The sequence below is a fragment of the Eutrigla gurnardus genome (assembly GCF_963514095.1).
Source record: "Eutrigla gurnardus genome assembly, chromosome: 10".
NCBI lineage: Eukaryota > Metazoa > Chordata > Actinopteri > Perciformes > Triglidae > Eutrigla > Eutrigla gurnardus.
The window spans coordinates 9,281,379-9,303,589 of record NC_139924.1 but is presented as its reverse complement, the minus strand read 5'-3'; the positions used below and the strand labels follow the sequence as shown (position 1 = coordinate 9,303,589).

The 22,211-nt window shown below is 43.2% G+C and overlaps 1 protein-coding gene across 1 annotated transcript; it reads right to left on the bottom strand.

The window, feature by feature from the left end:
- Positions 1–420: 420 nt before the first annotated feature.
- On the bottom strand, positions 421–21,514 carry inppl1a (inositol polyphosphate phosphatase-like 1a). The gene is made up of 27 exons (XM_084018638.1): positions 21,039–21,514; positions 15,722–15,785; positions 14,916–15,063; positions 14,743–14,824; positions 13,745–13,891; positions 13,041–13,131; positions 12,361–12,450; positions 11,614–11,712; positions 9,863–10,013; positions 9,101–9,207; positions 8,261–8,363; positions 7,848–8,044; positions 7,511–7,628; positions 7,233–7,329; positions 6,991–7,129; positions 6,806–6,905; positions 6,325–6,413; positions 6,147–6,228; positions 5,908–5,997; positions 5,590–5,703; positions 5,074–5,250; positions 4,823–4,978; positions 4,544–4,628; positions 4,223–4,309; positions 3,296–4,046; positions 2,755–2,888; positions 421–2,583 (listed from the first exon to the last, which is right to left on the bottom strand). The coding sequence occupies exons 1-27, from the start codon at positions 21,212–21,214 to the stop codon at positions 2,484–2,486; spliced, it is 3,774 nt and encodes a 1,257-aa protein (XP_083874764.1). The 5' UTR covers positions 21,215–21,514; the 3' UTR covers positions 421–2,483.
- Positions 21,515–22,211: the final 697 nt, after the last annotated feature.

The following is a 22,211-nucleotide window of genomic DNA, read 5'->3' as shown; positions in this document are numbered from 1 at the left end:
AGGTTTATTTCATTGCGGAGCATCTGTCTCACAGACCGACACAGTCCACGAAAAACTACCAATCGACAGAAGCTCTAGTGAATGAGAAGTTATAGCACTACTCTGAATATTCTAATAAATCTACATTATGGAAGCACTACATGAGGCGTTTGGTGTTCTGGTTTCTTGTGTGCCACAGAGTGATTAAGAGTGTTGAGTCCTCACAAACTAACAAAGCTGTTCTCACAAACACTGGAGGTATACACGCTCCTTACACCACGGTTGAATAAAAACTCAAATGACTGTGACTTTCTTTTCATTTTACCGTACACTTTTCCTCTCTCCTTTCATGAGGCAGACCTACAGCTCACAGACCTTTAACGGTTTCACCCTCTCGGCTTTCCCTGCAGACGACAACAAAAACAAGAGAATGAGCTAATGTAGAAATAAGGAAAGATATTAGGTTTTAATTGAAAACAACAACAACATGGACAAACAACTTACATTAACTTAACATAACCAAAAGAGGGGACTACGTGAAAAGAACGAGATAAAATGGAGTGTCAGAGAAAACAACAACGGTATGTCTTTTTCCACTCATGCACACAAATACAAACACACACACACACAGAACACTGAGAGGCTAAACGGCAGATCCACATCCTCTGCATTATATGGCTGTTAGACAGTTAGACAACTTGTATAACACAGGCAAGTGGCTGAGCCTAAGGTTGCATGGGAGCAACATAATTCAAGGATGGGTCACAAGGATAATTAAGAGACAGACATGAATGGAATTGCTACAATCACATATTTAGTCCCAAATATGCAACAACACATTCACTGAGAGCTTAGCGTTCTACTTTTGAGGCCACATCAGCAACTGGCTTATTAATTTGGCTTCTAGTTTCACAGGAAGAAAAGGAGGCAGGATTTAAATTAAGAACAAATAAAGGGATTGTGAACACTAACAGCTAAATGTGTAATTAAAATATATATATATATATATATTTCACACACAACCCCTTTCACAGACACTCCTTTCACTGAACATGACTTCTGCCTTTACTTTCCAGTTTCCAGTCAGCATCAAACCTACTGATGAGGTTTATGGAGTAGCAGCACCACCTGCTGGTTACATCAGCAAACAACAGCCCGAGAACAATCTGTCCTGCAGAAACCTGACTTTTGTTTTTAATGTATAGCAAGAGGTGACATCTTCTCTCACAACAACAAACTGTGTCTAAAACTAAAAATCCCCCAGACTGCATTAGAGGGGGAAAAATGTTTTGGTAAAAAATGCTTTCTCCAAGACAATGAAATTAAGTTGGCTTAGTAAATAATCATCAATAATCATTCATCTATTTAGCTAGGTTAACCAACTCCCTGAACACTGCTCCAGTGAAACAATTTGAAGTAAAATGAAGGAAAGATGTGACCAAAAAAAACCCATCAATCCTCGGTTATCAGCTGCTAAAATAAGATTTGCCTTCTTCTGTAAATTGGAATTTAATGTCCTCGCAGACAATTAACGTGTGAGCATGAAAAATGTGTTGGGTAAAACCTTCTGAGTGATATTTCACTTTGGTAAAGCATCCATTACCTCATTTACACTTGTTATATCATGCCTTATCTACTTGATTTTCTCAACCACTCAACCAAATACGGGTTGGGTCAAGAATCTGTATGCTGCATGTGTCAGTTGTCAATGTTAAAGGATGCTTACAAAGTTCTGAAAAACAAAAAAAACTTCTGAGCTTCTAAGAATGTAATCAGCCTGCAAGAGTCAGGGAAAAAAAGCTGAAATGTCAGTGTTGAGTGTGAACCCTCAACGGGACCGGCTTGGTTGGTTTGCTCCATTTTCCCTTTAACCTTAAAAAAACAAACAAACATAAAACCATAAATACATGCAGAGACACTGAGACAATAAATTCCACCCATTTAAACAACCGTGGCACAAACATAATCATTAAAGTACATCATTTGAGAAATGCGAGGTTGAGCTCCCTTTAGCCTGACATGAGCCAGGGCTAGCTCCTCTCCTGTAGGCTGTCATAACCCCCGAGTGCTCTCCTAACAATTCCTCAAAGGGTGACCATTAGTGAGGGGGGTGGGGGGGTCAAGTTTTAACGCTAGCTTGACGTTGCAGGTCAGAAGTGATGGTACAACACCAAGGCTCCAGCTTTCCTCGACTCCCAAGTCATCCCCCTGCATCATTTCACTAGGGTTTAGGCCGAGGGCCATGTAGTGACGCTTGAAGGACTGAAATGATTCTCATTAAATAAGACCACCACTACAACAAGGACAACACACATACAGTACACGTGAAAAAAAGATGGTGGTTCTAAGTGTTTTTTTTTGACAGTACAAATGGAGTGCAATTTCTCTCAGAAGGCACAGTCTGGCATTAATTGGCACGTTCCAGCTCAGTTCAGTTTAGCTCAGATTTGGCCTCTTGGGACCCGGTGTGGTACCGGGCCGGTTTGGACCAGTCATCAACCAGTTTATTTCTGCTGCTGCTGCTGCCTGAGGCTCTCCAGCAGGATTCGCTTGTGGGCGGGGTCGAGTACTCCCGCCTCCTCCAGGTCCTCCTCAGTGATGTCACTGGAAAAACAATAAGCATTATTTAAAAATAACGATTTACGTAAAAGAATAAAAGTAGATACGCAATGTTCTACACACAAGTAGGAGATTTTGCTGTTGAACTATGTTTTGCTCGACAGCAACAGCTTTTATTTTCAATCAGAACATGTGATTGGTGTGGAGTGTATGCACCTGAGAAACTCCAGGTCGTCCCAACCATTGTGTAGAAGACCCTGCTCATATGTCTCCAGTCCTAGTCTCTGCAGCCACTCTCCCACTGAGGACTCTCCAACAGACAAAGACGAGCTGCTGCTGCCCCAAAGTGCCTGTGCAGGGGAAATGAAACATCATCAACATGTACGTCACAACTCCAACAGAACAAACAAAAACACTAGACAGTAAAATATACATTAGGCTAGCTTGGAATGGGCTCTCTCTATTTTTCTGTGATGTAATGATTAAAATATAAGGGAAAAGGGATCCAGATCGTATGGTAGAATGGTACATGCGGCTGCAATAGATGCTTTACGTAAAATGCTAAGCTAAGCGAGCTGGGTTAAATACAAGTTCAAAACAGCTTCTGTGTTTGTGAGAAAATGTGCTCCACAAACTGGGATGGTCTAAAAGAAGCTACTCATAACAACCAAAACAAGTCACAGCTTCACTTCCTTGAGCTGAAAAAGTTTTATATAAAAAAAAGAAGCTTGAATTGAATTTTAAATGCAGTGCTCACCTCCTCTGGCATGTCCTCTGCGATACTCTCTGTGATGGCATTTCTGGGTGGAAAAGTGCGACAGGCGTCCAGACCTAAACCCATGGGCTGCCCTCTAAGAGGCGGCGGTGCAGACGGAGCGCGTGGAGGCTGACCAGGAAACTCACTCTCACTCAATGTCTTTGCCATCTGGAGCACAGAACACGACTGGTCATCCAACGCTCCTGGACCGCCTCCTCCTCCTCCTCCTCTTCTAAAACCCTCTCCGAGGGCCAGTGGGGCAGCAGGACTGGCTGCTGGGATCCTAACTTCGGCTAGGTCTGGGTAAAGGGGGCGAGGTTTGGAGAAGGGGGCCTCTGGGACCATCTCCAGGGCTCCCTTCGGGAGAGGAGGAGGGGGGAAGTCAGGAGGAGGTCGATTCAGTGTGCTTCCAACTGTCGTTGTGACACCAGCCCCCTGAGCTCCTGCTACACAAGCGCCTCCATCATCCTCTGAGGAGCCCTCCTCGCTAATAGCACGGACAGGGAGTCCCATCATAGGTCTGCGTGTGTGAGAGGGCCCTGAGGCCCCATAGGGGGGTTTGGTTCGAGCTCCAACTGAGGGAGCAGGGGCTTTAGCCACCTGGGGGTTTGCAGAGGTAGGAGATGGAAGAAGCTCAGGGGAAAGAGCAGCTGCAGACTGGTTGGGGACGCCCTCCAGGATGTAGTAGGCAGGATTATTGTAGCTGTTCTTGCATATGGATGGATCACCGTCTGGTGCATCCTGCTTAGGCCTTCACAATACACACAAAAACAGGGGATTGCAGGAACAATTTATGTTTTTACTTTTTGTTGTATTAAAATGCACTGTTGGTCTTAGAATATCTCTAAGCGGTTGTATCTTTTGTGGTAAACGTGAACATGTGTATTTGCTGGTCAGTGTGTGTAACCTAGATAAATCCTTCAGTACCTTGTAGCCGTTTCCTCCTTGCTGCACCTTTCTCCCTCCTCGCTAACCTTTCCCAGTTCTCCGATCTGTTTACGGACCACAGACGGCCTGCACCGAGAACACATCATTTTTTAAAAATAAAACCAGATGGTATTTTTGCTGCATCAAAATATATAAATATAAAGTGTACTCATCTTGGACTATGGGGTTATTATACAGAACAGCAAAGCCAAGTGTATAGAATTATCTCCTCTATGGATGTGTGCAAAACATAATGAAACATTCACATTTTACCATAAAACTACAACTTCGAGTGTGAAACTAAAAGAGTGGAGAACTGACTTGACGTATTCATGTCCCACTCTGGATACCGAAGTGGATTTCCCTTTAGGTCCCCCCGTCTCATCCTTGTCCACACTGATCCACTCTAAAATAAGACAACAAATCAAAAATCAAGCACTGGTCAAATGTCATACTGATCATTTGGACAAATCACAATGCAAATTGTTGCAGTGAAAAGTCCTTTCATTGTCTCGACTGCCTCATTTATAGCTTCTCTCTTCTCTGGGTAGATTCCTTTTAATTGGTGTTTGTTTACTCATTGTATACAGAGAGCATTACCGTAGAGTCTCTCCCTGGTTCCCATTCTTTCAGACGGGACTCTGACCCTCATGGACCCCCTGATATTTCCCGTTTCCTCGCCACGGTGGGACAGGTAGGTGTGGAACTGCTGTGCTGTGCTGCCAATCATGGACTTCAGAGCCAACACACACTCTCCTAACAGGGAAACACACACATGACACCCGTCAGACTAAAAGTCCACTTTAAGGAGTTGCACTGCCACACCTTAAACACAAACGTTCCCTTTGTACCGTAAGACTCGTATCCATCCAGTGATTTCACCGTCAGCAGCAGATGTTGGTCCTGCAGGTATTCGATCTCGGAGAGAAGAGGTTTGAGCGTCGTCAGCTGCTTGTTGGACCAGCCCACACGCAGGAAGTTGACGTTGTCGCTGCTCTGACTGTCGTTCTCATAACTCTTCTTAAACTCTACAGATGAGAGACAGAGAGAGGAATGCAGGGCAGAGTGGATGGGAGGGAGGGAGGACAAAGGGAACGGGTGGGGAAGGAGAGACGGAAGATGTTGCAATTCATTCAAAAGTACATGGTGGACGGAGGTGGGGATGCAGCACAGGTCAAAAATGGATTCAAGCTTAAAGGTATACTGACTGCCTGAGATAGGGAGGAGGGGAGAAAGATACGAAAAGAAGAAACAGATACAATTTTTTATTACATTACATTACTTGGTGTTAGAGAAACCCTGTCTTTGCTGTAACATCTGGTGCATTTCTGTATGCGTGAATGAAGGTGGAGGAATGTTCTTCTCACCTTCCAGACACGTGGAGTAGAATTCGATAAAGAACTTGGTTCGACTCGCCGTCTTCACTATGGCCTCAATGCTCTCAAACTCAATGTAGGCCTGCTCTGAAGACTTTGGTAGACCTACACAGAAACAGGTGGTCAGGAGGGATTGGAGGGGGGGAGAAATGGAAGAACATAATTACTTATTTACTTAAATGTGAATTTAAATTGTGCACTCAATAACTGACATTCAGAGTCGGACAAGGAAGCAGAGTGATTGCCAGGAAGAGGAAATAAACCAAGGAAATGATAGAAGTATTCTCTGAAGAATGAATCGACGTGTACCTTTCTTGGAGACAAACTGGGAGGTCACCCCCACCTCGAAGGTACCGAACACAGGGGAATGATCACTGGACACTATATCATCTGTACAGCCTGACAAACAAAACAGCATGTAATTAATTCTCATTGCATAAGTGTTAAATTAAATCAACCACTATACCCAGTTGATAAAACTGCAACAACGAAAAAGGACTTCTGTATCACTGAATTGAAGAAAAATAAATTTCTATATATGGTCTCACCATAGGAATTGCAGACAATGTGTGTTTCTGGGTATGACTTCCACAGGATCCGGTCACACCAGGACGGAACATTAGTCCTCATCTGGGACAGACAGAAAAGCAGAGGACACAGTTATCGGTTGTTGGAAATGGCCGGGAGGAAGACTATCCGTGATATTGTCTGAGTTAGCCAACGTACCCCCGTGGCCTTCTGCTTCTGCCAGACATACGTGTCCCTTGAGCCACGTTCATAACGGTAGGTGGGTGGGAAGGAGATCTCTTCCTCCCCTGCAAACAAGTACACAAACGTTCACTTGCTAGAACCCAAAGCGTAGTATTTAATACATTCATATAAATCTCATTAATGCATTCATTTGAGGTGTCCTTTGAATTTTGCGTTGCATGACACAAATCCAGGTCCGAACCAACAAACTGCTCATTTACAGGTTTATACGTACACACAGTGAATGATGAGAGCAATTTCCCAGCAGCAGGTTGTATTTAAAGTAAATCTAATTTATGTGAGAGCTCAGTGCAAGAAACAGCGCTCACAGTTTCTAAAAATGACTGAAAGTCTCATTTTGAGTCTTCCAACACTTTCGGTGTCTCTACCATTATGCACAGAAAGAGGAGGAATACAGTACAGTAAGAAAGTGTGCTAGAAACACGGCCATACTAACCAAAGCGTAGAAAGACCTTGTTCTTCTCCCGCTCCAGGTTGAGCTGGTCCACCTTCAGCAGGGGCTCAAACTCCTTCCTGTTAATGTAGTTTAAAATCTCCTGGAAACACACAAAAGAGATGAGGTGTCATATATTTCTGTTGCATTTCATCATTCTGTGCATGTGTGTCTGTTTTCCGCCTCACCTGTATGTCCATATCCAGCCTGTAGTTGAGGTCTCCCAGCCAGAAGAGGTGCGTGAAGCGTAGTGAAATGTCAAAGGAGCTCAGCTGTTTGTCTCCTAGCGACAGCAGGCGTAGGATATCTAGGTAGTTCTGGTTCCTCCTGAAGGAGTCAAAGGTCACGTGTGTCACAGGCAATAAGAGGTAAATGAGTGTGAGTAATGTGTGTCATGATATCTGACGCAGTCTAAAAGTATATAAGTTACCTGGCAATCTTCTCATTCCCTGATGTCAAGTGACAGTTCACAAAGCCGAAGGATGTCCCATTGAACATAAAGGACACACCCACAGCTCCTTTGTTTCCTAAAACAAACGGATGACAGAACAAAGATACTAACTAAATATATAACAGTCATTAATGTAATTGTCTAAAGACCATTATTACGTTTTGTGTTGTTATTGCACCTTTCCTGTTTCCCTATAGATTTTGACCAGGATGTTAAATGTGAAAGTAGAATGAGGACTAAATGCTGAGTGCTGTTACCCAGTGTGTTGGCGATGCCTGTCTTGACACTGGACATTCCCACGTGGCTGATCCGGTTCTCGTGTTCAGGTTTCACCAACACGGCGATCTTTATGTTCCACAGAGTTTGCACTGCGATCTGCAACCAATGACAACAGATGCTATCAGCCATCATCGGCCCTTTTCTTCCCCTTCAGTTTTTGCCTCAACCTTCTTAAACATATCATCTCCACGTTTTCTTCCTAGCCCCCTCATGACTTCATATATTCAATAGGTGTGAGCGAGCTCAAAATAAGACAATTGCAATCAAAAACTATGACATTTACGTGAAAAAAACATTTCATATCTGCTTTTTTACCGGTTTATAATCCAGTTCTGTCTGTTCTTTCAGGATGGCACGAAGCGACTCCACCCACTCCCGTTCGCACACAGAGTTTTCTTGACTTCCAAACACATAAAGGTCATGAGGGATGGTAACCGTCATCTCGTCTAGGGTCTTCCCCAGGCCACGACACAACACCCATGAGGCCTGAGACTTAGGGGCAGGCACTGAGCCTACACACAAAGACCAAAATGTTACATCCTTCTCCAAAAATACTAATGTCAAGCTCTGGAAATAGATACATTTGTGTTTTATTTATTTTTCAATGCAACATATCAAAATATATTATACAAGTGTAATATCCAAGCAATATCTAAATATATTAATGATGAATATAATCTGAATGTTAATTATGTTAATATTAAGAATAATGTGCATATATGTCTAACCCATATTCCAGGTGCCTATGAAGATGGAAATCATGTCTGGCTCATCTTGGTTGGAATGTTTGTTCTTCATCAGCTGCAGCAGCTGGCAAAATGCCTCCCGCTTCTGAAACACACACACACAGACACACACACACACACACACACACACACACACAGACACACACACACACACACACGCAGACAGATAGACACACACAGACAGACACACACACACACACACACACACACACACACACACACACACACAGACACACACACACACACACAGACACACACACACACACACAGACACACACACACACACACACACACACACACACACAGACACACACACACAGACACACACAGACAGACACACAGACACACAGACAGACACACACACACACACACACACACACACACACACACAGACACACACACACACACACACAGACACACAGACAGACACACACACACACACACACACAGACACACAGACACACAGACAGACACACACACACACACACACACACACACACACACACACACACACACACACACACACACAGACACACAGACAGACAGACAGACACACACACACACACACACACACACACACACACACAGACACACAGACACACAGACACACAGACAGACACACACACACACACACACACACACACAGACACACACACACACACACACACACACACGTAAACGTTTTCAATATATATGGATCTCTCATTTACAGCAAACGTGAAATATTTAAGGAGAAACAGCAAAGCAGAGTTTCCAGTGTGTGTGTGTGTGTGTGTGTGTGTGTGTGTGTGTGTGTGTGTGTGTGTGCGTGTGCGTGCAGACCTTGGCACTCGCAAAGATGAAGTCTTTCCTCTGGCTCTTGTCCTTCTCCTTCTCAAAAACAATGCCCAGTTTATTCTGCACACGCTGAGACTTGATCAGCTGACGTACTGAGACAGGCAAACAGACAGGAGACAGAAGGTCAGCGATAGGGAGAGAGCAAGAGGAAGGGGCCGGGAGGAAAAGCAAGGTCAAGGAATAGATGGGGCGGGTTAAAGTCGGTTAAAGCAAAGGAAGGGAAACAATGGAAAGACATGACAAAGGAATTACTATAGAAAGAAAGTTCTCCAAATGACCTCAACTGCATCACAAAGAGATACCATGAAGAACATTATCTTAATAGAGGCTTGGATTCTTAAAGACATTAGAGACATGTAAACAGTTCCCACGATGGGATGCAGTTAAAAGTAACACATTACTCAGGGGGCCCAACAGTGTTTTGTAGCCACCTCGCTCTAAATACAGATCACCTCAAATAACATAATAAAAACTGATTATATATATACCCTCCGGACATAAAACATTAACCATCAGGTAGAAGAGTAGAGGTGCTATTTGCCACACATGTAATGAATGTGGCTTTTGTTTAGGCTGTCTACAAACTAAATTGATCACAAGATGAGATACGTCACTATCTGGGTGCCTCACTTCCCCCAGGAAATCATTCAGCAGAACAGAGGAACACCGATTCCTCATAAAAATCTGTGCAAAAAAAAAAAAAAAAATCTGTGGTCATTGTGAATGGAGTGTTGGTGTAATTCTCACTTTTGTCATGTGTGAAGGTGGTCCAGTCCTCTTGGCTGTCCTTCACCTTCTTCATCACTACCAGCCGTCCTCCCTCCACGTCCACAGACAGAGTGTACTTCTGACTCTTTCCTATCTTTGTCAGCTCTGCCAGGTAAACATCCAGCTTTACCTGAAGGGCATCAGAGGAGCAGGATTTAAAACACACACACAAACTGGAGGCGATTCATAAAAGTAAAAATGAATCCACAAAGGTATATATTTTCAAATCTTCACACCACTAGGGGTCTCCAAAATTAAAGTCTCTTCTACTGTTATCACATACAAAACAAGATTTCTGCAGCATTAAATCTAAAGAGAAAAATAGGTGTTACATTTAAGTCAAAAGTCGAAGTTGAAAAGTAAAACGAGAAGCTGGAATTTGAATGATTGCATAAAATATCCTGATTCTCGATGGCGGGTTTCTAAAATAATATGTAATAAAGTATTTCTGTTCATCACATACTTATATCATAAATGTGACATTAGACCCTGATGGGCTCTTTTTGCGTGTCAGTGGGCGAATCAGGTGTCACATCTTGAACCTCGAATCTCCTTATCGTAACACAATCGTGTTCCTGTGCAACAGGAAGCTGCTGAAAGTCGGTCACCACAAGCCCACTTGGCTGACAGCTAATATGTTAAATCTTCCTTCTCGGTCTCACCATTTCTCCACATGTTTCGATAATTATTGCTCTTTCCCACTTACATAATTTATGTTATCATGACTGTTCTCTGTATGTCTTTAAGTTGACTTGTCATCACACTTTCAAAATAAAAGAACTACAATATTATGACCTATAGACAACATTTCTGCTGTACACATTTACTTGTATTAATTGTATGTGAGACTATGATACCAAAAGGGACAAATACCACAAACTATGACTGATAATGCCACAGGAAGTGCATTACACACATTCCTGTGGTCTCACATCAGCTCTGCTGACAAACTTCCTGCTGTGTGTTGAGGAATATATGACTTCACGCCCTGTTTTACTGTAATTCACGTTCAGTGTCTCCTCAGTGAAACGAAACCACCAGTTCTCGAAAGAAACCTTTAATAAATTAAATCTAGAGTTTCAGCATTGTACGACAGATTTCCAGACAAAAATCAACACAAAACAATAATGAAATTGACAAAGGAGTGGAGTAGAGCTTGAATGTCCCATAGCTGCAATTTGACATTGAGGCCATCGAGTCTCTCTCTCTTGTCTACCACTGATCCTCTATTCAGGGTCGCTAGAGCCGATCCCAGCTGTCATTGGGCGAAGGGGTACACCCTGGACAGGTCGCCAGTCTATCACAGGCATGTTAAGACAAACAACCATTCACGCTCACATTCACACCAAAGGGCAATGAACCTATCCCCATCCTGCATGTCTTTGGACTGTGGGAGGAAGCCGGAGAACCCGGAGAGAACCCACGCTTACACGGGGAGAACATGCAAACTCCACACAGAAGGAACCCGAGCCCGACCTCCACCACCGTGCAGCCCAGGCCGTCGAGTGTCTTAATAAATGTGTTCGCTATGATAATTGCTAAAATGCAGATATTTCTCGCTTCACTCTTCCCAAAACACAGGGTACCAAAATTGTTTGTTTTGTTAGTTTTTAGTTGATGACATCATCGCTACCCCCTTAAAACGGACCTCATATCATCCTGCAGGGAGAGAACCATGAATAAAATGTGTGATTTATGAGATTGTAGACGGTGCGTGTGAGCAGCCATACCTCGAACGCCTGCACGGGGATGGCTTTGCTGTGACGCATGGAGAGAGGAGGAAGGGAGCATGGCGAAGACAAACTCATGTCCTGGAGAGCTTTCAGAGCCTGAGGGGACAAAGAGAGTGAAGAGGAGAGCGACCAAAACAAGGGAACACAAATACACACACACACACACACACACACACACACACACACACACACACACACACACACACACACACACACACACACACACACACACACACACACACACACACACACACACACACACACACACAAGAGAAAAGATACACAGACAGACACACTGTATTGTTTTCAGTTTCCCATTTCCTGGATGTGATCTAAGAGGAGGAGTCAGTGACATCACATGAGTCAAGTTATGCAGCCTGATTGCACTGAGGTAATTTCCTTCCCAGGCAGCTGAAGCACCTCCCTACAAATGAAGTAGGAGTAGAAATGGTGTCACGTATAAACATGGCTGGTCAAAGTGTGCTTCGAAATTAGGGATGAAAGACAAAATTGGAAAATCTAAGTGGAGAGGCTAGAATAACACTGGATTTAATTACTTTCCTGTTATGAACTACATGGCACACCCTCTCCATTTAGTTTTCTTAGCATTACACATTATGCAAATACTTTTAAAGGGTTATAACAACACGTGGACAAATGGCTGCTTTGTCCAAAAGTGAGAGGGAGCCGAAGCGATCATGTGTGAGCGTGCATGCCTTCACATGACTGAATATATGTGTGTACCTTCTTCTCTATGGAGGACAGCAGGTCTTTGAGAATCGCCAGCTTGGTCACAAGGTTCTCCAGCTCCTGGTCTCCACCCTGATTCACCGACTGACGGAGGGAAAAAACTACAACAATTAGAACCCATGTAAGCTGTGTGCCGTTTGAAAGATGAAGGATGAAATAAACACACAATAGATAGGCATTGCAGCATTACAAGTTGTTATTAAGGCTGCATAACTGGTCTGCCCATTTATATATGACTCAGAATGCATTCAAAGATACAACCACATGTTACAGCGTGGAGATGACTACTGAAGTCATGTCAGCAATTACAAATGAAGGCAGCACAGTGGACAACACATTGATTATGTGATGCCAAAAGATATTATTTCTATTCATATATTGAAATCTACATGAAAACGAGACTCATTAAGATTCCATAAGACAACAACAGACATTACGTCATGTATTCCATCCTCTGTGAAATTCATATCACACATCACACAAGTGCCTGTTTGGGAACTGGTGGGGGGTATTTTCGCTGTAGTCTGGAGGACACATGCTTATTTTTAAACAACAGAAGTCATCTCAGGAGAGAGAGAGAGAGAGAGAGAGAGAGAGAGAGAGAGAGAGTGAGAGAGAGAGAGAGAGAGAGAGAGAGAGAGAGAGAGAGAGAGAGAGAGAGCAGAGATGGGTACCTGTTGGATCATCTTGGAGACCATGAAAGCGCTCTGCTGATCAAAAACCTTAGACAGGATCTCCAGACCAGACAGAACCTTATCCACCTCCCTATTTGGGGAAAGAGAGGTCCACATTTTACTTCATTCAGATCTACCTGAAGGAAATCACATATTTACCATATAGATGCATGCATGTTGGGGCTGCACACTCACTGCCTTACAGATGATTACTAACCTTATGATTTAGTTATACTCATTTCTGTGGCTTATCACAATGTTTGAATGTCAATCACTCAATCTGTATTTACATTGAACCTCTCATACAGGTAAGTGGAGTACAAAGAGTTTCCCACATCACTGACAATCCCAACAATAAGACAAATGTGGACCGAAAAAACCGACAGAAAAGACAAAAGCAATTCAGCAACAATTCAAGAGCAAAGCATACAAGATGATACAATTATAGAAATGTAGTAAAAACTGAATTAAAAGCTATAAATAAAGTAACATTAGTACAATGGGGTGAATTATAGCTAGATTAAGAAAATAGAAAGAATGAACTGAGAGCAAAAGATGTGTGGAAGCAGGCATCTCTGCGGGCTGTGAATTTTTACGATTGAGCGACGAGCACATATATAAAAGAACAGCTTTGTTTAGAACAGACAAGAGAGGATGTGTCTGGAATATGTGCGTCTACAGACGTGCTAGTGTGTTCTTCTTACCCATTCAGGCGTTTGCATGATGCCACTAGTGTTTTGTTGAGGTGAGGCAGAGCGCTGGCTCCCTGTTTGACTGCCTCGAGGTCAAGAGCATAGCTGCCCTTCAGGTACTCGTGGGAGATGGTGCTCAGGCCATTAGCTGCTGGAGCACTAAAACAAATTCAAAGTCTAATGAGTAATTATGACCATCTTCTTCACATGTACATCATTTACCTGCTGTATTCTATATATATATATATATATCTATATATCTATCTATATCTATATATCTTTCATATTACCGCCATATATAGTCATAAATAGATCTTTAAACTTTCAGCTGATACCTTAAAGGATGAGTATAAAAAATTGCAGTAAATCGTGTCACGTATCCATGACAGCAATGTATGTGAGCGCCGAATCTGTGCAGTCAGGATTTTAAGAATCACACACTTCCCCTAATACAGCTGACTTATGTCTACCATGCCAACCACAGACACAGACGCACAAACTTCTGCAACTACAACATCACTTTTTAGGAGAATTCAATGAGTCATATGTGACGGAAAGGAGAATGTTGCTTCACTGATTTGACCTACAGATGAAAATGTGGTGAAGTTTACTGCAACACACTCATTTCTGGTACTTCTTTAACACACACACACACAAACACATGCATGCACACATAACCACTTCATCAAAGCCGAGCTTCGACCGTGACCGACGTGGTATTTAACGGGATGTTGCGTCCTTTATGCAAACAGAGGGGGGCACACAGACAGAGTGAAGGTTATTAATGTGTGTGTCTGCTAATGAACATGTGAGTGTGAGAGAGTGTTTGTTATGTGTGATATTCATATACAGTATGACAATGTTTACTGCATGATGTGTGGGTGTTTATGTGACAGAAACAGTTTAAGTGAATGAGGAACAGTGTTGTATGTGTTTGATAATAAAACCTCTCAGCGCTTTATTAATATTGTCAAACGAGACGATAAAGAGAGTCCTCTGGGACTGTGTACCTGTCTGTGGGTGTGTCTGGTCCTGGGGGGGTGGAGGTGGAGGCAGAGCGAGGGGGGAGAGGCGGCTTCTCATCCTCCCCATCTACCAATAACAGAATAGGAGAGTTAACATGTGACAAAAAGGGGGACGATCACTGACTATGCAAGCGGGCTTGTATGGGCTCTGGTGATACCTGAATAGTCCCTGTCATCGCTGACAGCTGTTTCCTCTCTGTCCACGGCGTACAGCAGGGTGGTGACCAGACCTTGGCTGGGCTGCAGGTACAACGACACCAACTCTGGTAACTTCTTGAACCGCTTAGGCTGCACGCCCTGAGATGTCTGAGAGTGAAGAGGTGGGGATGCACAAAGAGACAGAGGAAGAGTAGGAAAGTTCATTTCCACACGGTATGCACATAACAATAACATCTAAACTCCTTGGCTACTAGTAGTCATGTTATTGAAATCTCTGGTGGCCCCCATTGTTCCACATTTAATGTTGTATAAGCAAATATGGCCCAGTGGTCTAAATATAATTCAAACCAGGAAGAAGCGTTTCAGTAAACATGGCTCCCAAACATATTCCGTTCCAGGGAGCAAAATTAAACTCTCTTCAACGTCACAGCTTAGATCCCTAAAATCATACAGCAGGAACACAGATGTCTGTGATGTGACCGCAGGGATAGTCTGAAGCACCGTGCTGCTGTGTGTGTGTGTGTGTGTGGCTGATGGTGGTGGTGGGGACTTCACAGCTGTTGGGCACAACGCACAAAGAGGCTGCTGTGTGTGTGTCTGTGTGTGTGTGTGTGTGTGTGTGTGTGTGTGTGTGTGTGTGTGTGTGTGTGTGTGTGTGTGTGTGTGTGAGCTCAGAGCCAACAAAAGCATCTCTGCCTGCCAGCTGCTACTGAAGAAAATACAGTTTTTGCTGCACACACGCACACACACTTAACCTCAGTGGTGTGTGTGTGTGTGTGTGTGTGTGTGTGTGTCTTCTCTGTACCTGTACAGCCAGAAATCCTTCCTCGTCAGGGAGGATTCTGTATGTGTGGACATGCTTCTGAAACCTACGGAGACAGAAACACCACAGAGGAAGAGATGACCATCAGGAAGTTGGAGCAAATGGAGTTGATAACACACACAAAAAGGGAGAAGTGAAAGAAGACGAGGACAGAGGAGACAACTTTTAGACAAAACAAAAAGTTAGAATAGCACGTGTGACATGTGCATACTCTCTTGTACTTGACCTCAGTGGATAGGGGCGTGTGTATGCATGAGTGAGGGGGGTTTAAATGGTGTACAGAGCTTCAACCTGTTGCTGTCTGTCACAGTTGTGAGCGGGCATTATCCTTACAGTAGCATGATACAGTGCTGTAGAGCATGGTCGAGCCTAGTTTTTATACATGGGGAAGTTTCAGTGATGTACAAATTAAAGAAACAAATAAAACATCATAATAGGTGAGATAGGAAGGATACAGATTAAAAGAACTGATGTAGTTCTTTCTTCAATTCCTCAAAGAAATTGTAGTATTTCTTACAGTCACTAAACAAAAACCATGTATCAAACTTCTGAGTCAAAATTACATTTTTGATTGAATGACGAGCTTTTCGCGGTTCGGTGCTTTGACATTGTGATTGCACAGCCGTGACTGCAATGCCTGCAGCCACATGCAGGAGTTTAATGATTTTCATGTCCGCACTCCATGTCGGCTCAGTGGACCGGACACAAAATGTTCAATTTGCCAAGCAAATGTTATGGTTTGTGTGTGTTGGTGTGTGTTTACTGTATGCACGCGTTGGATGGTTGTGCATCTGTTCAGATGTGTGAGTTTAAGCAGAGCAGTTTAGACAAAACAAGTAGGTAATGTTTTACTGTGCTTTTTACAGTATGTGTGTGTGTGTTTACGCTGTACAAACCGAGGGAGGGATAGATCCATGTCAGGAATTCATCCTGCCCTGACCCCTCAGCTGCTTTTCCGGTCTTTCCAGGTCAGTGTCCCACAGCTCAAACACTCAACTAAAACATGGACTGCATGTAAATATACTCCTAAAGTAATTTCACTTTTTAACTGGTGATGTTTCTCATAGCCTACCTGACGGGCCTAATGACATAGAATAAACCTTTTTCTATGTGAATGTGTCACAGATCACCAAACTTGGTTTCACAATTTTGATCCTTACCAGGGCTCAAGGTGGGTCTGGAGATTAGCGGAGTTATGAATATCCCAGTAGCAAAGTGGGTGGGCATTAGAAAATAAAAGCAGTTATTTTGGGGGATTCGACAGGGAGTTCGACATGCCAAGAAGTTGTGTCAGAACGTGTCGTGCTGTCAATTTAAACATGTATTCAGCGCATCTGGAAATAAAATACAATGTGTTTCAGATTTGCTCTCACATTTAACCTTTGGACTCTTTCCTCACTGAGGGCAGTCGTGTTTGTACAGGCTGCTTATCGGTTGGATACCAAAAAAAATACATCAATTTCTTTTTGTGTTGCTTTTTTTTTTGTGGTATTCTTGCCTTTATCTGCCAGCACAGAGGAAAGAGGGGAAGACATGCAACAAAGGATCCTGGCACAGAACACACTGCGTCAGAATGAAATGATATGCCGCTTCGCCGGCTAAACCACCTGGACACGGAGGACTGAAGCTCCCATGTTGAAATCATTTACATACTACACACTAGCTGAATAAATATTGGTAAATATTTGCTCCTGCCTTACATGGCGCGGCAGTAAACACAGACAGCAAGATGAACCACCTTTTGTCTGTCTGGCCTCTGAAACCATATCTACATTTGATCCCGTCTTATTACAAAACACAATGTATTGTAGGCTGTCTAGTGGTGCAGAATCCATACACGGGAGTCCCTGCAGTCTACTGACATGTTTGTGTGTTTGTCTTCCTGTTGGCAGTTGATTTTCTGCGGGCCCGTGGAGTAACTACTATTGTTTCAGTAGCAGCAAAGTTAAAACAGGGGGAGGGTGACAAAGAAAGAGAGAGCAGTTTAGACATAAGCATTCAAAGTGTGTGTTGTCAACAATAGTCCGTCTGCCCCACAGACTCCTTCTGTTCTCGTGGCTTAAAGTATCATTTTTGTCTCTTTTGTCTCATCCAACATCAACCATGAGTGCAGCAGCAAGACACAGTACAAACTACAATATACCAAAAGCACGGAAGGACTGTGAGGAGGAACTTCGATAAATATATAGGACTATGTATACACATGTACCTGGAAACTGTCTATTTAAATAAAAAGTATACATTTTAAATTTCCTAGCCCACTTCATAAGGCAAGACACCCACTCACACGCCTTCCCAGTGAGGAATGTTTTCTCGGCAGCATGTAGTTTTCAAAATGCACACAGAGACACAGAGGGCCATGTCTGAACCCTGACATGTTAAGACGCGCTGCACTGATACTAAAGAACATCTTCCTGACAGGAAAAAATAGAAAATAGGTCAATATCTCTGTAGTTGTCACACTAGCGTAGACACACAACATCTAGCACGTGGCCTCACCTACGCTCATGTCGGCATTACAAACAAAGGATTAGAGAAATCCTTAGCAAAACAGCTGATTTCCCATATTTAATCACAAGGGCTGTCCTCAAGCAAAGAAATGCTTAGTCACCTATAACTCTTGTGATTGTGTCGACGAGCCTGATCGATTAGTTGATTTAACTGACGGATCACAGAATAACACTAGCTTCTTTCTTGTGTTTGACAGAGAAGCAATTCAGCATGAAAACAGCTAATCTTAGTTGACTAAAGCCAAAAAAGTCTGACTTGTTGGCTAATCGCCTAAGGAGGGGGCAGCCCCTATTAATCATGAATGAAAATGCTATACATTATTACTTACTTTACCTGCAATGCAGAACACACATACATACACAGCCCATTCACACAAATACAAATCACACTCGGTAAGCTGGTCAAAGTGGTCGATTCAGATAAAAGTCTCCATGCAGACACACAAATGTACACTCAGAGGAAGTGAAAGGCGAACTGGCCCAGGAGACCCACTGCTGCTGCTCAGCTTCTGTATAGTCACCAGCACAAACACTCTTCCCACCGATCTATTCTCAGACAACAGCCAAGTGGAAACACTTCCTAAACACACGTCTGTCCAAATCCCCAAAGCGGAAGTACACACGTCTGTGTATGCAAGTCATGAGGCCAAGCTCACTAAAGCCATGTCTAGTAGTAGTCATGTTCAGGTAAAATAGAAAACAGTTTGGGCACGTACTGTGTTTCGTGAGCCTAAAAGAGGTCGCCTGGTTTAAAATGAGCTTGTTTCACAGGATTGTAGACATTTGCATAAAACCCTACAGAAAGGTTACAAAAACGATTATCTCAGCTTTAAGAAGATATTGAATCTTAAATAACAACGACAATGACACCAATCTATTTAATTCTATTCTATTTGTATACATTATATACATTAAATACTGGAATAAGAATTCCTGTTTAAGTTTTGACCACTTTGTTGCTGCATTGAAAAGGTTTACACTTGAATTGTAATTCCCGTTATTGGTGTACAACTTAATATATAATCAATAAATAACATGTATATCTGTATTTATTTGTAATATTTTGTTTTACAAAGTTAGGAAAGCAATATATAAATTAATGATTCCAGTCACTTAGCCTACAGCTTATTAATTAAACACTGGTATCTGATTGATACTCGGGATCAGCCGACACACTATGGGTCATGACTATAAACGGAGTCATTCAGCAGTCTGGAACCTTTTTGCACATCTGGTGATTCAGATTTTACTTCCCAATAATTCAGTAACATACGCACAAGTTCCAAAGACTGAGTCAAATGCTTGACCATAACATCTTTTCCTGTACAGCCAGGGGTTGTGGTGAAATAATGGGCCTCCCCGTTATCAAAGATATCATTGATGAAGACAGACAGCTTGTATCCGTCAGATCGAACTGTTCTGGTGACCTGTGACGATGGGAAAATGCTTTTGTAAAGTTATGTCACTGTCACAACATTGTTTTTTAAGGCAAAGTTTGACAAAAGCCTGTCAATAGATGCATAACAATCTTTAAATATTGTAAAGGAAACTCTCCGAGATTAAACACAATCCATGATGTGAGGGGTGAAAGGGGAGAGGAAGGGAGAGGTGGAGGCGGGAATAAATCCGGAAATGGATGATGCATGGATGCGAGGAATGTTGTTGGTCATAGAGTGACCTACTGAATTATTGTCAGTAAAAAAGCCAGGAACCAAAATTAGGATGAAGGCTTATTTTTTTCTGGGTTCTTATAATGATAATAGGAGTACAAGAGAGTGGGAGGTCATTACATTGGGAGGTCAGATTCATCAATCACAAATTCTAGGTGTTAATATGTACGATGTGTAGTGCTGCTGGTGTACGTGTAAACAAACACACAACGGACTCAGCATGGGGTAAACCACCAGATAGGGGATGTAGGTCGAGTCAATGTCAGAGTGCCATGGCACATGGCACAGGGCTTTAATTTCCTGCATCTGTTTAACTGTGTGTGTGGGCGCCCGGGGTGGCGTGTGAGTCACGTGGGTTAATTGTAATTTCGACATCCCTTTTCACAGTTCATTGACTTGCCTGAGTCATTGTCGAGTGTACACAAGGATGGGATGAGGATGGCAGTGAGGGATACAGCTTATTATACTCAAGTCAGCAGGTGGCGAGGCTGTTGATGTTGCTCACTGAACAATGGAGGTGGTTGGTGGCAAAATGTCCCTTGTGTAAAATGAGGGTGTCTGTTTGGCAAAGACCAGGCCCTGGGTAAGCATGTGTAACAACACAGCCATGCCAGCTGCTCCACCACTGCACTGATCTTATATGAGCCTCAAATTAAAAGCCCATGGATGCTTGTTTTTTACCTCCCACCACCATCCAGTTTCAGTGCCGTGTTAAAAAAAAACGGCGCTGCAGGCGACCACATCAGACACAAGACAGACAGGGACAGCCTTAAAGTAGTGTGACATGGAGTCTCACTGCTGGGCAGACAGACAGGCTCCTTCCCGCTTTGCCACTCATTTTCACTTCCAGGGGAAAGTAAACAAAAGTGTTTGGCTGTTTACCGCTGGTTTACACGGGCTTGAGCTACCTTTACAAGAAGGTCCATACAACTCCTAAAAGCGCGTGTCGCTTGGCAGAGTAATAACACAATATGAACCCAGGATTCCCCGAAGACACTGCTAGCTTACTTACAGAGACCTTGGCGAATCTTACGGACTTTTTCTGGTAAACAAAGCCAAAGGAGGCCCCACGCACAAGTTCACAGTTCATCTCTTCTTTGCTGCGATAAAGTTACTTACAGTACACACAAAGCGTAAGCCCCGTTGACACTCTCGCTGTCCCGCACCAGGAAGCTGCCGTCTCTCCCGGCCCGGGCCAGCAGCTCCTCGGCCGCTGCTCGACTCAGGTCCCGGTGATACCACATTGGCGGTGCGGGCCCCAACGGAGAAACCCCGCCACCACCACCCCCGGCCATGGCCACAGCCCTTCAAACCGGGTTCAACTCACGCCGCTTCCAGACCTTCTCCGAAAACCTCCCAGCCTTCCTCCAGACTAGAAAAGTTGTCCAGTTAAAGAACCGTTGAGAGCCGAAAGGAGCTCGGAAAAGTTGCGTGAACGTTATCCCGACGGAGGTTTCCGAGGCGCAAAAGTACCGACGACAGCGCTACGACTTATTTGTTCAATTACGCTGTTTGCGGCTGTTTGTACAGTTCCTGAAAGACTCGCCACCCTCCTCTTTCGCTTCCCAGTCCCACGGAAATCAGGGTATGTAAATCCGGACTGGAGACCGGGGAGCAACAGCGGGGACGACCCGCGTCAAGACCGATTTATTGCCGATACAAACCTCTTCCTGATAAGATTTTCAAAATAAAACAGTCTCCTGACATATTTACATGGAGCTACTTTATGTCAGGAGCAAAGTCTCCCGCAGTTTGTGTCTGTGTCTAGTCGGCTTGACAGAGCTCACTGGAAAGGAAGGATGAGGGATAAAGAGACGCTGGTGTGGATGGAAAGAGATGATGAAAGGATGGAGTGAGACAAAGAGAAGTAAAAAAAAACTATTAGAGTGACTATTAAACTATTAGAGAAGGGAGGCAGTGGTGGAAATGTACTACATGTACTCGGCTACTGAACAGTTCTGATACAGTTATGCAGTATACTTCTACTCAACATTCAAGGAGAATTATTGTGTGTTTTACTCCACTATGTTTAATTGAGAGCTTACACAAGTCTTTACTTTAATATATAATAATAATAATATATTAATAAAATACTCTGAACCTCATTGTCATTAGGAGAATGTTTACATTTGATACTACAAAAGTACATTTTGAAACATTTTTCTCATAAGACGTTGGTACTTTTAAATAGGTAAAATTTTAAATGCAGGATTTATACTTGTCACTGAGTGAAGCATTACTATGCTCCTTTGTTGCAGCACCAACCAATTCTATATCATGTGAGTTCTTGGT